At 39.9% G+C, this 15,620-nt stretch overlaps 1 protein-coding gene across 1 annotated transcript in view; it reads left to right on the top strand.

Moving 5' to 3' along the window:
- The window catches only part of LOC146629656 (RNA-binding protein Raly-like), an 88,365-nt gene extending 79,282 nt beyond the window's left edge, over positions 1–9,083 (top strand). Inside the window, exons 5-8 of the mRNA XM_085358786.1 lie at positions 1,930–2,043; positions 4,660–4,811; positions 7,023–7,068; positions 8,958–9,083. Coding sequence (XP_085214912.1) covers positions 1,930–2,043; positions 4,660–4,811; positions 7,023–7,055 — 299 coding nt within the window. The 3' untranslated portion in view covers positions 7,056–7,068; positions 8,958–9,083. The remainder of the gene's footprint in view (positions 1–1,929; positions 2,044–4,659; positions 4,812–7,022; positions 7,069–8,957) is intronic.
- Positions 9,084–15,620: the final 6,537 nt, after the last annotated feature.

Here is a 15,620-nt window from a genome sequence, read left to right on the forward strand (position 1 = left end):
CACAGTTCGCACGATTGCAAAGTGAAAGCAAAAAACAAGCGCAAATTCAAACGCGATTTCAATATGTCACATATTGACAGTGGCTCACCGATGCCAATGACATAATTACCCAGCTACATTTCCGAAAGAATGCAAAAGCATTGACATAGATTTTTCCTTCCTACAATAGCCGGACGGGCAGGGCAGAGATAGATTTTGGTAGCCCGACTGGAAAAACGCTAGCCCCGGGACGTCGGGCTAGCGATATTGCGAGCCCTGTATCTGATTGAGGAATCACTCATCTTTGGAAAAGAGAGTTTATTACAGAGAAATGGCTCTTTCCAAAATAAAAGCTATACTATCCGCTTCTTCTGGACTATATTCTCAGCAGCATATTAAACATATCAGGTCCCCATAAGGAGAATCATGTGCTAACAGCTGTCTAAATGACTCGGCTAAAGTTAGTAGCATGCTTGTTGTTTTTGTCTTTGCACTAGGATGATGTCGGTGTAAATGTGCAGTCATATTCGTTGTGTTCCCACTAGTGCTTTCAGGTTAATCTCGTTGAAATGACCTTAACGCCACAACACGGCAAATCTCCGTTAACGAGCTACCCCTGATCGCCCCGTGCATGGGACTAGACGGCCAACACGTTAACAAGCTAACTGCGCTAACACACTAGCTCCCACCAATGTAATTGAGCATTGCGTGGCACATCCGACATACTGTTTTACTTTAGTCCATGACTCACTTACCTTCAGGGTCATACGTCACATGAAAACCAAAATAATTCCAAACGCCAGATCTGAATGAGGGTGGGGGAGGTTCAATTTGCCATGTTGCAAGGAGAGCTTAACTTCTGTCTCGCTAGCTTGCCCTGCGCTCTTCCTTCTGACTATGCTGTCTGTGTTGAGCGCTCAGTGGATCTGCGCTCGACAGTGCAGCCTAGGCGGAGTAGTCGAACGCAGATTCACTGAGCGCTCCACACAGACAGCATCGTCAGAAGGAAAGTTGATAAAATAAATTACAAATGTTGTATTGTTCGATACATATGCGTACCGAACCGAAAGCACTGTATCGAACGGTTCAATATCGATACGAGTATCGTTGCACCCCTAGTTTTTAATAACTAGTGTCACTGTCCACGTGTTATGTCTTATCTGTACACCACATAAATTTCAAATGCAGGTTTGACATTAAACTGCAGGTCCAGGATTCAAACCCAGATTTAGCTTTATGTTCTAAACAACTGCACATTTGTTGCTTATAGGTTTTTACATGCATTCATTTGCATACTAAAAAGCTGTGTGTATTCTATGTTATGCACCCTCCTCTTGTGTTTGTTTCCTCATTTCCTTTTTCCTCTCTCACAGATCTCTCACAGTGTAACAGAGTAATTGATAAACTGTTCTGCCTCTATTTAAAGGAGGCTGAGAAAAGGGTCTCTTTCCCTCTCCCAGACCAAGCAGCTCTTCGGCTTCCTCAGATCGATCCCTGCCTCTTTGTGGGGATTTACTTCCTTTGCTTTTGACATGAATGTTCTGGTTGTCTGTTTTTCACAGCTTTATTTGCTTGTTTAATGTTCTTACCCCATTAGCTTAGGGAGGGAAGTTCTGGGTTCTACATTTCACATGGTGGTTGGTGCAGACAACTTCTACGTTTAGGTCATTCTGCTTCCTGTTGAACTAAAGGAACCTTGTTAGTAAACCAAATCTCAAGTGCGGTCACTGAGGCAGCTTGAGCCTTCATCTTCTCAACACTTGACAACATGTAAATAAAGCCATGCATTAGCCAGTCACATTCACATAACTTTATCCGTTGATTTTAACATAGAATACTTTTTAACCTGAGTAGTCGTTATAGCCTCATGCGTCAGTCTTTATTTTATTTTATGCATCATGAGCCAGATTAATCCCCCTCTCTTTCTTACATCTCTCCCTGTCTCTGCAGTGAGAATGGCAGAGCTTCTTTCCATCAAAAGGGAGCTGACAGTGATCAAGGTTCAGATCGATGGCCTGCTGGACTGCGTAGACAAGATGGACAGACAGAGGAAGGATGGCTCAGGTAGAGACAAAGAACTGTGCTGAAAATAATAATAATAAAATTTAATCCTAACGCCTTAATTGCAATTATTTTCAAAATTAGAGCTGCTGTATTTAGTCTGTGTGTGAAGCAATATTTCTGTGTGGAGTTTGTTTACACAGCCCGTGTTTGCATGGGTTCTGTCTAGATACTCCAACTGCCACTCACAATCCAAAGACATCAGTTAGTGGGGTTAGGTTAACTGGTGATTCTATATTGCACATAAGTGTGAATGCCAGATTGGTGACCTAAGCCTAAGATAGGCTCCAGCCCCTCTGTGACCCTGATAAAGATAAGGAGAAGAGAATGGATGGATAATTAGCTTCACCCCAAACCTTCCCTTACTTCCATGTCTTCCGCATGAGTCATCTGCTACTGAAGACCTTGACTTTTCACTTGACTGCTACACGTATTGCTTCCATTTTGAAATGCATCAACTGACCCCCAGACCGCACATCATAGATAAAATTTGTCAAGGTGCTGTAGTGGTAAGATCTATCCATCTATTTTCTTTAATCCCCCCATGGTGCTGGAACTTATCCCAGCTCCCACAGGGCAAGAAGCGGGGTACACCCTGGACAGAGACACAGACAGCCATTCACACCCACATTCATATGGTCGATTTAGAATCACCTGTTAGCCTAGCACTACTAAGTGCATGTCTTTGGTCTGCGGGAGGAAGCTGGAGAGAACCCCCACAGACACAGGGAGAACATGCAAGCTCCACACAGAAAGGCCCTGGCTGCACAGTGGATTCAAGTCCAGGTCCCCTGGAGCTTCCCTGGAGGACTGATTTACAGTAACTATAGACTGTATATAAGTAGCAGTCAGGTGTTTCCAATCAAATGTACTTGATTAACTAAACATCAGTAAGTGTGAACACGTCTTTGGCAGTTTGCTGGTCTGCAGCATTCAGGTGTTGATGTAATGTCACAATCTTCCCAGGACTGGATGTCCCAGAAAATTCACCCCAAGGTCAGACTTGACTTCAAGAAGTCAGGCTGGCTTCTTCTGCCTGTTTGAAATCAATGAAATCAATCTCCTAAGCCCATGACAGTCTAGTTGTTGTCTTTGGTGCTTTGCCAGAATATGAAAAGGCCTGTTAGCAGGAATGTAAAACCAGGCTTTGAAATATATTCAGGACTACATTTCTGTTTACAAACGAATGAGAAACATCTAACGTATTCAGTCTCGGTCATTACTTTAGAGGTGTTCGACACTGACACGCATCCCGTTTTTATTAAATGCCTATATCAACCTCAAACATCAGACTGATCCAGGTCTAATCCTTCCTGAACTCTAAATTTGAGTTTATTACGGCAAATGATCCGTCGGAGCGTTTGGTGATGCAGAGAGAGTCGCTGTGTTTACCATCAGATGTGAGCCGGCTATCATACTGCATCTGTGAGTAATGGTTCAATGACAAAACTGCCACCAGTGGAGCGTGGATTATGACAGTGAGGTAAACAGCGATAAACACGGTCCTCATAACCTTTCATAAGCTCCCCTTCAGCGCTCAGGAGTTATCGTGTCGTCCCTGTGCATGTGTGTGTGTTTGGGTTTTATCTCCTCGGGTTGATAAATAGATGAGGAAATTATCCGATGTGACACGTTGACGGTCTTCAGTTTTTTGCGATTATTTCCTAGAAATGTGTTCCAACACTCAAATGAGAACTTCTATCGCACACATGCAGCGAGTCGTCGAAGAGGGAGGTAATACTGCGGGTATTCGAGTTATGAGGGTTCAAATTCACTACAAAACTGACATTTTTAGAGGTTTGCATTAGATCTGAAAATGTTTCAAATAAAAATTTAAATTACAATATTTTGTTGTGACATGACTTGTGATTTTGCTTTAATGAGACCTAAAATCATCCATAACCACGTCTCGACACTGTTGGACGTCCACTTATTTATCGACAGAGAACTGTCACAGTGACTACTCTCTGTATAATGAGGAGAAATTAAAGGCTTAAAGAAAAAAATTGTTAGAAAAGGACTGTATTTAAAAGATGGATGTAGCCACGGCAACACCCCATTTGGTTTCTGGACTTTGAAGTATCAGTGTTAGCATTTTGACATCCTCCACCAAAAGCGATCGTATGAAATCAGGGATGCTATTGAAACGTGTTCTGTGATGTGACAAATCTGATGGACGAATCTGGGTTAGGTGAATGGAGAACATTACCTGAAAGACTGTGCCAACTATAACGTTTGGTGGAGGAGAGATAACGCTGCGGGGTGTTCTTCTGGAGTTGACCTGGGTCTCTTAGTTTCAGTGAAAGGAAAACGTAATGCCTCCACTTACCGAAACTTTTTGGACAATTCTGTGCTTCTGTGTGTGAACAATTTGGGGATGGACCACCTTTGACTCTGCCCCAGTGCAAAACAGAGGCTCATAAAGACACACCTATAGGATCAACTCGAAAATCAGTGTTTGTCTTTTCAAATGTTCTTCTAAATGGGCAGAAGTCCCCACACGCACTTCAAAGTCTTCTCAAAGGAGTGTTGTAGCTGCAAAGGGGAACCAACTCCATATTAATACCCAAGAATAGATGTAGCATTTAGGTGGCATGATATTGTGTGTGTGTGTGTAAGAGTGTCCTGAGAGCAGGGAGCCCAGTGTGTCGGATTCCTCTCGCCGAGGTTCAGTCAGCAGTCTGGAGCGAGAGAGTCCGGAGCCAGGGGAGGCCAGTGAGGACGAGCCGCTGCACTACCAGCACTACTACCCCTACAGCTACACCCACAGGGTAAATATACGCCCCTGCTTCCCCACAGCTACACCCATGCTACCATTGACTTACAGAATCAATATCAATCAATTTCACATACAGCCAAATTTTAGCTTTGCCTCCCGATCTTCAAATAGCTCCCAGCTTTCAGACACAGTCTCATGCTGAATAAATAGGAGTTTGTTTTCTTCTTTTAATGATATTAAACAGCTGTGGCATCACACAGCAGCAGGAAGCAGTTAACGCAGGTGTTACGGCAGCAGGGACTCCATCAGTTACTTTCCTGACGTTTCACTGTGGTCTCACAAAACCAGCTTGAACGGGTTTCAGTACAACAGCTGATGTGCTGTGCTTACACACAGCGATTATTCTTCAGTGCGCTAATATTTGCAGTAATGGTGTGACATTGCATTCACTGAACTCATCTAATTGCCTAAGTAAATGAAAATAAGACAGCAGATGGTAAGCCTAATAAAAAGTAATTACAGTAATACATTTGCTCAGTGGTTCTCCAACTTTTTTATTTATTTTTTTATTCCTTTTTCTTCTGCCTGTAGTCTTCTGGGGAATGTTCCCTTGTCACAAATTCCAAATTAAACCCTTTCCCATGGCACAACAGTACTGGATAAACATATATTACTCACTCTATATACCACCACTCCTACTGTTGCCACTACTGCAGAGCAAATATGGAGTATATGGAGCATAGTTTCAGTACAGACAGTTCACAAAATAAAGCTCAGCCATAATCCTGGCAGATGGAACAATCTCCTACAGACCTGTTGACATTCATTGATTTATAGTGACTTGTTTAGAAAGTCTCAATCCAATCTGCAAGCCTCTTTGCAACCGACCTCCAGATACTCCATTCATGCACTTCCTAACTTAATCATTTATGGAGCTGTTGTTATGGCTGCCCTCTCTATTCTGTGCTGAGGTCTTGCTGCTCCCCTCAGAGATATACCACCACTATAAATGTCTGCCACTGGTAGCGTCTTTTGTCAATAGCGGTCCTGACAATTAATATATAGGCTCCTCCATGGAATACGTATCACTATTACTCACCCATTCTACTACACAGGATAAATATACCTTCACAGGGTAAACACACAGTATGTTTTTCCCTTTCAGTTACTTTATAGGATGAATTTAGCTACCCATAGTGTAATTTTACATGCCTGCTACCATCACTGCTAGTACAGATGTTTTACTACTACCCAAACAAGTTAAAGCCTTTTAATACTCAATCACTATCCCACAGAATGCATAAGTATCCCTATTACACACTAAGCTAGTCAAACAAGACGATGTACCTCCCACAGGGTAACCTCAACAACCTCTGGGGTGGCCAGCTCTGCAATAGCAGCTAATGCAATGCTGCCCTCTTGTGGAGAATTGGCTAACTCTGACTCAGGTGCGTTAACAAAACTGTCAAAACTCTCAGAATTATTTTTCAGTGTTTCACTAGTTATTATGGAGATTATTTTAATAATCAGTCAAACATTTCTTTTGCCAAACAGAAAGTAAGAAGTAAAAAATAATGTCCGCCACGATTTCCATATATCCAGTTAGAGTTTGAAAAAACAAACAGTTCATCTGTCCCAGTCCATCCTTTCACCTGTCTTCCTAAATCTCTCAGTCATATAGACTTACCAGCAGTAAATCTGTGACTCACCCACACTGCAGAGACACCATCTGTATAATTCCTGGTGGAAGATGTGTTTACCAGTCGCCTCGCAGGTCTTTTGATTCAGGATCTCACCGGAGTGGAGCAGATCGGCCGAGGGGAGGAGCGATGCTTTCAGTGTTTCTGTTTCTTTACAGGGAAACATAATGACATAGAATTAGCCTGCAGGCTTCCTATACCTGCCTGACAGAGCAAAGCTGCCTCATTAATCTGAGAGGAGGCAGAGAACAGACCGGCCCTTAATCTGTCGCATTGTTCCTCTGACAGGAAGAAGCCGAGTGTACATGAATAAAAGAGTGTTTTAGCAGGCTAATTACCATTTACCTCTTTGTGTGTGTGTGTGTGTGTGTGTGTGTGTGTGTGTGTGTGTGTGTAAGTAACACAATGTGTTATTATGAACAGGAAATGAGCATTTACGTGGACTGCGAGGATAAAGGACTTCCGGCTGCACTGAACATGAGGCGATGTGCAAATAGAGGCTAAAGCAGTGTTTTAATTAACCCACTGTCCTGTTAAGAGTAACTTTCTCTTTCTGTTTTCAGATAAAGCAGTCTGATCAGGAGGAGGACCTGTGATGCTGCAGTTCAGGTATGAAGGTGGCAAGCTGCCTGGCCTTATACGTTCCTTTGAAATGAACCTGCTTTGCTTTTCTTTGTTTTCTTTCATGTCTGTCTATCTAATGTTGGATGCTCAAATTAAACACAAACTGAAAATTGGGTTTGGGTTTGGAGGGCGTTGTGCTTTAATTTATGGCTGTAGACATAACTGAGCTTTCTGTGCATTTTTGAGCATCTTCATTGAAATTATTTGGGAAATAATATTAACTATGAAGGATTACACCCTTACAGTTTATGAATACAGCTTGTTAACCACTTCAGGCTCAATAATGCTAATGCACTCAGTCCAAAAGTAATGTGTTCTGTAACAGCTGTCTTTTTATTAAGCAGGGCCAAACTTTCAAATAAAGGATCCAGCATTTGTACAAGTATTCCTCATGAGACTTAGTTTTGGACATTTGTTCCTATTCTTAGAGCTGCATCATGTCAAAGATAGAGGTTATCCATAATATTGGTCATCTCAGGCGCACAGCTCTAGCTGTGAGCACAGAAGCCCCGCCTACATACAGTTTAAACCTTCTGTTTCCAAGGAGCAGCCAATCTGAAGGAAGATGGGTTAAAAAAAAATAAAAATCCTGCAGAGCTACTCTAATAGAGTCCATTAATAAAAATGTGCAAACCTACACTTTAATGTTAGGTCAATAAAGAATAAGTGCCATGTGTACATGTACATATAAACATACAGATGTTTGCACTCACTGTGCATTAAGCCATGTTTCTAGAAGTTTTTATCAAGATTTGTTCACTGGCTTAGGAGGAGATAGGGGACGTACAAATATAAATACACTACAACCTTTATAGCATGAGATGGAGATGGAAATGAACAGAATATGTCCTCTTTAATAGGTTTTGGATAAAAATGGAGCTCAGAAGGAAGAGCAGTATGATGTAATAATAATATGATATGACATAACTTTAAATATTCTTTTATTGTAGAATCATTTAAACTATTTCCAGATCTGTCCTCTACCGTAACGTAGCACTTACTTTGCTGTGGAAGACTTCAACTAGCTCTTACATCAGTTGATTTTTGCAGTTAACGTGTGTTTGCTCTTTGTTTTTGCTAAAGCAACAAAGAATGCAAAAAACGGACTGTTTCCTGTGTGTTTCTGAGTCTTTGTAAGTTTATCCAACTAAAGCCAATGACTGTTTGGTGGTAAAACACATGGAAACACATTCGGCAGTGGTCAGCAGTAATTGGAAGTTGGACATTTGCGCATTAAGTATCCAGCCCTATAATGAAGATAGATCTGCTTTCTCTTTCCTTTACTGCCCAATACCTACAGCACATAGTTAATGGACTATAAAAGATTATTGTAGACACGGTAATCTCACCCATCAGTTTGACAAATCTTATTTGTGAAGCCTCATGCTGACTTTTCTCACCATCTTAATTTTTCGAAACAAGACGGTGATGAGTGGAGCTGAGAAATTGAGGGACAGTTAACACTCAAAAAATAGCAACAAGAATAATAATAGTGGCCAAAATTAACATCATATTGTTTTTAGTAAGACTTCAAATCAAATATTACGACTGTAAACTCAACAGCAAAGTGTTTCACCAAGGTACAAATCCTGGGAACAGATCACACTTTTTCCTTGTACTTCTATGGAACAGCCATATTTTTGCAGCAAGAGGAGTCGCCCCCTGCTGGTCATTTAGATTTAAGTCACTTCATGATTAGTCATTTTGGTGGATAAGAAGGACACATAAACCTTATTGTAGTTTAAACCAAATCTTTAAAATCATCAGGCTCCACTGATATTGACCTTAAAGTGTATTTCATGCCAACTTATGAGTTTTTTTGCATGTTTTACTCTCTCTTTGTGTCCTTTGTGTCCATGTTCACTTCCTTCCAGAAGCAGACGCTCAGATCTGTAACAGCTGGGATGGACGAAGCTTCAAGACGACGCTGGCAACACGACCTGCATTTGGACTGACTCTCCTCCACCCCTGATTTTTGATTTTTTTCACATATCTTTGACATTTTTATTATGTTGCTATGGTGGCCCTGAGAGGCCAAACGAACTGCAACTTAAGAAAACACCAGCAATAAGAAAAACGCTGCAAAAGCAAACAAAACAAAACGGAAACAGGAAAAACAAAATATAAATAGGGAAAAGGAAACAGAAATAGGAAAAAAGCCAAGGGAAGTTTCTGGGGAGACAATAACCTAACGCAGTGGTTCCCAAACTTTTTTTTGCTGGATTTTTAGGCTAATAGTTAGGCTAACACACTTATCTCTCATCTTTTCTTTTGTCACAAAACCGATAGATCCTCAACTTCTTTTAAGTGTCTCCCAGTGCAATCTTAGCATATTTTGGTTCCTGCAACGGGTTATTGTCTCCCCAGAAACACTTCCCTTGTGCTTTTGGAAATCTGTTTTTTCCTATTTCCGTTGTGTCTTGTGTGCTTTTGCAGCGTTTTTTGCTAATTGATGGTTGTTTTCTTAAGTTGCAATCCGTTTGACCTCTCGGGGCCACCGTATGTTGCACTGCCGTCACCTATGTTTTCCATTCCAGTGATCCACATTCACATGTTGACACATTAGACAATATCTGAACATCATAGAAAAGTTTAATAAAACATACTGATGGTTCTGCAGCTAAATACCTCCTCACAGCAGATTATTTTATTTTGGCCTCTGGGCCAACACCTCTGCACCGCCAGAAAACACTGCATTAGTGGGCTACACAGGCAAGAGCAGACTCATGAGCCTGTTGGATTATTTCCTTAACGTTTGAGTCTGTTTCATCACCCTAACCTTGCTTCTCATGTCAGACTCATCACTGTTATTAAAGTCTGTGTGGGACCAGCTGGCGGCTCCTTATCGCACAGTTTATTTTCATCAGGCCTGTTTTCATTATGTGTAACCAGCTGTGTGACCACATAATGCTTCTGCGGTACAGGCTCAGTGAGCACGGCTTTATGACTTTCTGGGTAAATTTCACTGTTCAGTCCACTCAGGAAATCACTTATAAAGTTATATATAGGCCCAGACAATTTCCTGAAATGAGCATTAGCTCATTAGCTCCATGTAGTAGATACGAATAGGGAAATGTACTTTTTCTATGATCATGAGTGATAGTTGGTTTCATGTGCTTGTTTCAGTTTAGCTTGGGTTAACTGACAAATAAACTGACAAACAGTTTGAGTTCAGTTTATTTCATGGATTAGTTTGGCAGGTGTGGGTAACAATATCCTTCACGTGAACTAAAACTGTTGGGTTCATGTTTGCTAAGATATCTAGCTGAATGAAAAAGTTAAGTTTAACTTACAGTCCTGGTAAAAAGAAAGCACAGCATCATTCCACAGCGAGAAAGTGGAAAACATTCAAGACAGCTGCCAGACTTCTCAGGAGGAAATATTCCAGCAAATTTACCCCAAAGTCAGATCAACTGAAAAAAAAAGACTGAACAAGTGAGTGTGACTACGAAGGGTTCCTAGGAGGCTACTTCTTCCCTCTAAAAACAACATGGCAGCATATGTTAAGTTTGCTTTGTTTCTTCATAATATACAGCAGCACATTTGGAGAAAACCAAACACAGCACATCAGCACAAACACCTTACATCAACTGTCAGCACAGTGGTGGAGGGACGATGATTTGGGAAGCTTGCAGTCACTGAGTCGACCATGAAATCCTCTGTACACCAAACTGCTCTAAAGTCACACATGCGGCCGTGTGTCCCGCAGCTAAAGCTTTGCCCAAACTGGGTCATGTAACTGGACGATGATCCCACACACAGCAGCAAATCGCCAACAGATTGGCTGAAGAAGCAAAAAAAAATCAAGGTGCTGCAGTGGCCCAAAGTCTAGACCTCATCTCAACTGAAACGCTGTGGTTGGTTTAAGAGAGCTGTGCATGAATGAATGCTGAAAACATGAATGAACAACAGCAGCGCTGTAAAGACAAGTTCCTCCACAATGACGTGAGACACGAGTCGCCCAGAAAACCATTGCTGCAACATTTTGCTCCTAAATTAGGTCCTAAAAGCAACTTAGTAGGGTACATACACTGCTTCTGCAGTTTGGCTTCAATTTTTATCAGTAAATAATGACACGGTGTAATATGTCATATGTTGGTGTTCATCTTAGGTTGTGTTTAAGTCATTTTAAGACCTGATAAGGACCAGATTGATACATGAAACCTAAGAAGTGACAGACACACCTACAGCTACAGAAACTGTACTTTTGATGCTAATAAGAATTTTTGAAAGACTCAACTGGTAATAGAAAAAAATAGATGACCCTACTGAAAAGACATGCTACTGAACATTTGATGGCCCGTTTTTACAATTTGATACACCACTGCCAATTAAGACAGACCAGTTACACATAAAATATACAATATATAACACATTACTGTTGTTCCCACTACAGTGTTGCTGGTTTCTGTTGTGGCTTTCATTTTATGAAATAATGTTTATTATTGGTTTAATGGCAAGCACAGACACCAAACAGTTGCTGAACCTTTTAAAAGGAACAACCGTCAGTGTAAATACGCTCTAAATATTTGTCAGTTTAAAAGGTGACACTTGAACACATTCATGTGTACAGTAGTAGCTCTTTATACTGAAACCTTATTTCAGACTTTAAAAACAAAGTGACACTAAATGTTTTAATAAGAAATCCAGTGAGTTTGGACGCAGACTCATTTTGGAAATCCTTGATTTGACGTCGCCGTAGCTTCTCCTGTCAGTGCTTTTGTGTTTGTTCAGTGCTGAATGTAACCTATTTAACTGTGAGTGTAATAAAGGTATTTTTCATAAACGAGGTGCATTTGGACCTGGTGTGATTCTTTTTTTATGAGTTTATGAATTTTATCTGTAGTAATTCAACATATCAAATCATTTGATATGTTGGAATGCTCTCCTTTGTTTTTAAGTTTACTGTATGGAAATTAGGTCTCCCCTTCAGAGAGCAGGTGAGTGGTCAGGTTTGGGTAGAGATCAGTATTACCATTTAGCCAGCTAAAATCAGAAACAGTTCAACATAGCTGGACAAAACCAGTTGCTCTCTGAATCTGATGCTGCTAATAAACAACCAGAGTACTTGAGGTCAAGTTTAAAAATGAGCTTCATGAAAAATCTTCAGAAAAACGAGGGTAACTGCATAAGTAGAGGCAGAAACATTAAGCGCCACCTACAGGAACTCTTAACAAAAGACAATCAATTTGAACTGCATCACATTAAAATAAAAACAACAAAAATCAAAGGTAAGCACCTCCCACATTTTATCCATAGGGAATAATCCAAACCCTTGGCAGAGTTGGATGAAAGGATATACCATATACCGTATATCATTGGACGAGTCACTGCAGCAATTTAAAAAATGAATCCTTCATCCATGTTAGACACAAAGACAGGTCTGAAAGGTAAAACCATCATGGAAGTGGAATTTAAACCTGCATTCTTCTTCGTGTCCTGCAGGGGGAGACTGGTGGTTGTGAAAGGAGCTATGCTCGCTAGCTAGCAACTTGTCAGATTGGTGTTTCAAAACAAAAGAAGCAAAAGCTAGAGGTGGGCGGATTGATCCAAATGTCGATAGCATTAATGCCAATGCTGGTATTGGTATCGGGCTGAAACTAGTGCAAAAGGATCAATGAAACTGGGTCTGACAGGTTGCTAGCAGTGTTGCCAACTTAGCGACTTTGTTGCTATATTTAGCGAGTTTTCAGACCCCTTAGCTAAAAAAAGACGTGAAAGCGCGTATCGCTTTTACTCTCAACAAGCAGCGGGTGCTGTAACGCAGTCAGTTCTTTTACTCTTTTACTCTTATGCTGTTTTGTGGATCACAATTTTTAAAACTACTTATAAACACACACACACAAAGTAACTCCACCAGAGCGCCTATTTCGGGTCACTTTTACCGGTCCAAGCCCGGGTAAAGGAGCAGGTTTGGAATTGTGACATTAAAAAACCCAATAATTGCTAAAAGAAATTTAATTTGTAGTTCTAAATAAACTCTAAATGCATTTAGGACGTTTTTTACTCACTTTATGTCTCTTCCACGATGTTATTTCTCTCTCCAACAACATAGGTTACAATTAGATTAGCATGACCAATTATGCAAATTAGGTGATGACGTCGTTTAGCGACTTCTAGCGACTTTTAGGACAACCAATAGCGATTTTCCTTACTGAGGAGTTGGCAACACTGGTTGCTAGCTAGCGAGCATATCCTGGACGATCGTAGCTCGTACTGAACTTAGAGGACAGTTTGAAAACACACAGAAAGTTGAAAGCTATGATTTGTTGTATTAACTTAAGATTATGGAGAGTAAAAGTCTCACAGTGATTTTGTGATCATTAAAATGTGTTTAGAATTTGCAAACTGATGATGAATCATCATTTCATACATGTAAATCATGACGCACTTCAAATTCAAATTTTATTTGTCACGTACACAGTCATACACAGTACGATATGTAGTGAAATGCTTGGACAACTGCTCGTGACCTAAAGAGAACAAAAAAGGAAAAGGCTATGAATAAGATAGGAAATAAATATGAAAAATTAAAAAGGGTAAATTTAACTAGGAAGGAATAAAATATAAATTAAGGTTAAAAATGAAATAACTGTACAACACAAATTAGAATGAAGGGTAAATTTAACTGGGAAGAATAAGATAAAGATAAATATATAAATTAAAGTTGAAAATAAAATAACTGTACAACAAAATACACAATACACTTCATCCTCTAACATGATTTTCCTTTATAGGCTAAAAGAATTGATATCGGCATCGATATCGCCCTGTATGTGATTGGCATCTGATCGATACCAAAACCTGCAGCATTGAACAGCACTTGCAAAAGCCTGCTTTACATCCATCTTTTATGTTGCATGTGGGTAAACACTGTATTCAAACTTGTGAATTTACCCATGCCTCACCCAGTATCTGTTATTCCTAACCTGCCAGTAACAATAGCAACTAAAGCTTCTGCATTTAATCTCTGCCTGTGAACTAAAATGCTAGCTGGCAGTGGGGATTGTTCCAGTCTCTTCCAGTCAAATGGTATCAGAAGAAATCGTAGTCAGAGGTGCACAGTACACAGCAAATTCAAAAGTGTTAAATTTTTTGGTGTTAATAGTCTCCTTGCAAAAGTAGAGTTAATTTTACTCTAAGCAGAGTCACATTCTTTTAATGTAACTCTGAGGTGTAAAATGATAGTAGTTAAAATCGAGTGTTAAAAATGAGTGTTTCTATTTCAAATCTGGAGGTGTTACAATGGAAACATTAACTCTTGACCTCTTAACTCTGAACTCCTAGAGGGGCTATGACACCAACAGAGTAAATTCACAGACTCCGCCCCCAGCACGGCTCCAATCGAAGCTGAAGTGAAGCCGTTTCAGAACATTTTGCTCTACATATTTGAGTTGTTTGCCATGCTTGGTAAGTCATTTTTTCAAAGATTGTTTCAATTGTTATTAGCTTTTACTTCTGTGGCTCTTTGGAGTTGAGACAAAGCTGTGTGAAAGGCATTAGCCATGTTGCTCGCTGATAGCATAATATTCTGTGTTAGCTAGCTGAAATGTATTGTTTGCGGGCAAATACCACAGCCTTGAAAAAAAGCTTGCATGTGAATTTTCAGTCAAACTTTTGGTCAAATACACCTAAAACAATGTCTAGAATGTGAAATGTTGGTATAATGGTGCTACTTGAAGCCTGAAAACGATCGCCCATAAAAAATAAAAATAAAAAAACGAGCAAACAGCAGTAGCAGACGTCCTGACTGGGTTCTACGGTAGCATTTAGATCCCTCCAGAGTTTTGTGCACACGGTTTAGGTAAAAATGAAAAAAGTTGAGGTTTTACATTTAGTTCAGTATTACCTGTTGCCTGTGTCTTTGTCTTTTGGGAAAATACTTTACACAAGTAATGGCTCAAAGAGGATTCCTTTTCTTTTACTGTGCTGCAATTGTTTACTGGATTATTTGTGCCATTAATTAGTGTCAACTAATTTTTATTCAATCTCCACACAGGATATGCTTGTGAAGATGGAATATGAGGGAGAGCAGAAGTGCGTTGAAGTTCCACAAAGGGATGAATGAAGGACATGCATATTGTATTGAAGCAATAAGTGATGAGAATGCTGTTATTTGCATTTACCATGTCAGACCTTTTGATAAACAAAATTCTAATGAAAGTGAGAACATGTATACTGTTACATCTTTCAGAAAATGTTTTGAAATTGTGGTGCACAGTTCAGAATAAATGTTTTTCAAAAACCATTGCATCTTTTTAGCAAATGTTTATTTCCAAAAGAAATTTCTAGAAGTTCAGAACAGTAAAATTCCCACTTTTTAGAATGAATTAGAAGATAACTCTTACGTAGTTAAACTAAAATACTCTTTGAGAGTTAATATATAAACTCTTAACACCAAGTGTTAAATTATCAACTCCAGACAGATTTGGTGTTTAACACTAAATCAGAGTTAACGTACCAACTCTCCAAAAAGAGTTAAATTAACACTCTCTGGTGTGGACCCATATAGACACTTTAATAGTGTTGAAATCAAA

This window comes from Diplotaxodon limnothrissa, linkage group LG7, assembly GCF_057381915.1.
Source record: "Diplotaxodon limnothrissa isolate DT_005_m linkage group LG7, D_limnothrissa_male_GT1.1, whole genome shotgun sequence".
NCBI classification, from domain to species: Eukaryota; Metazoa; Chordata; class Actinopteri; order Cichliformes; family Cichlidae; genus Diplotaxodon; species Diplotaxodon limnothrissa.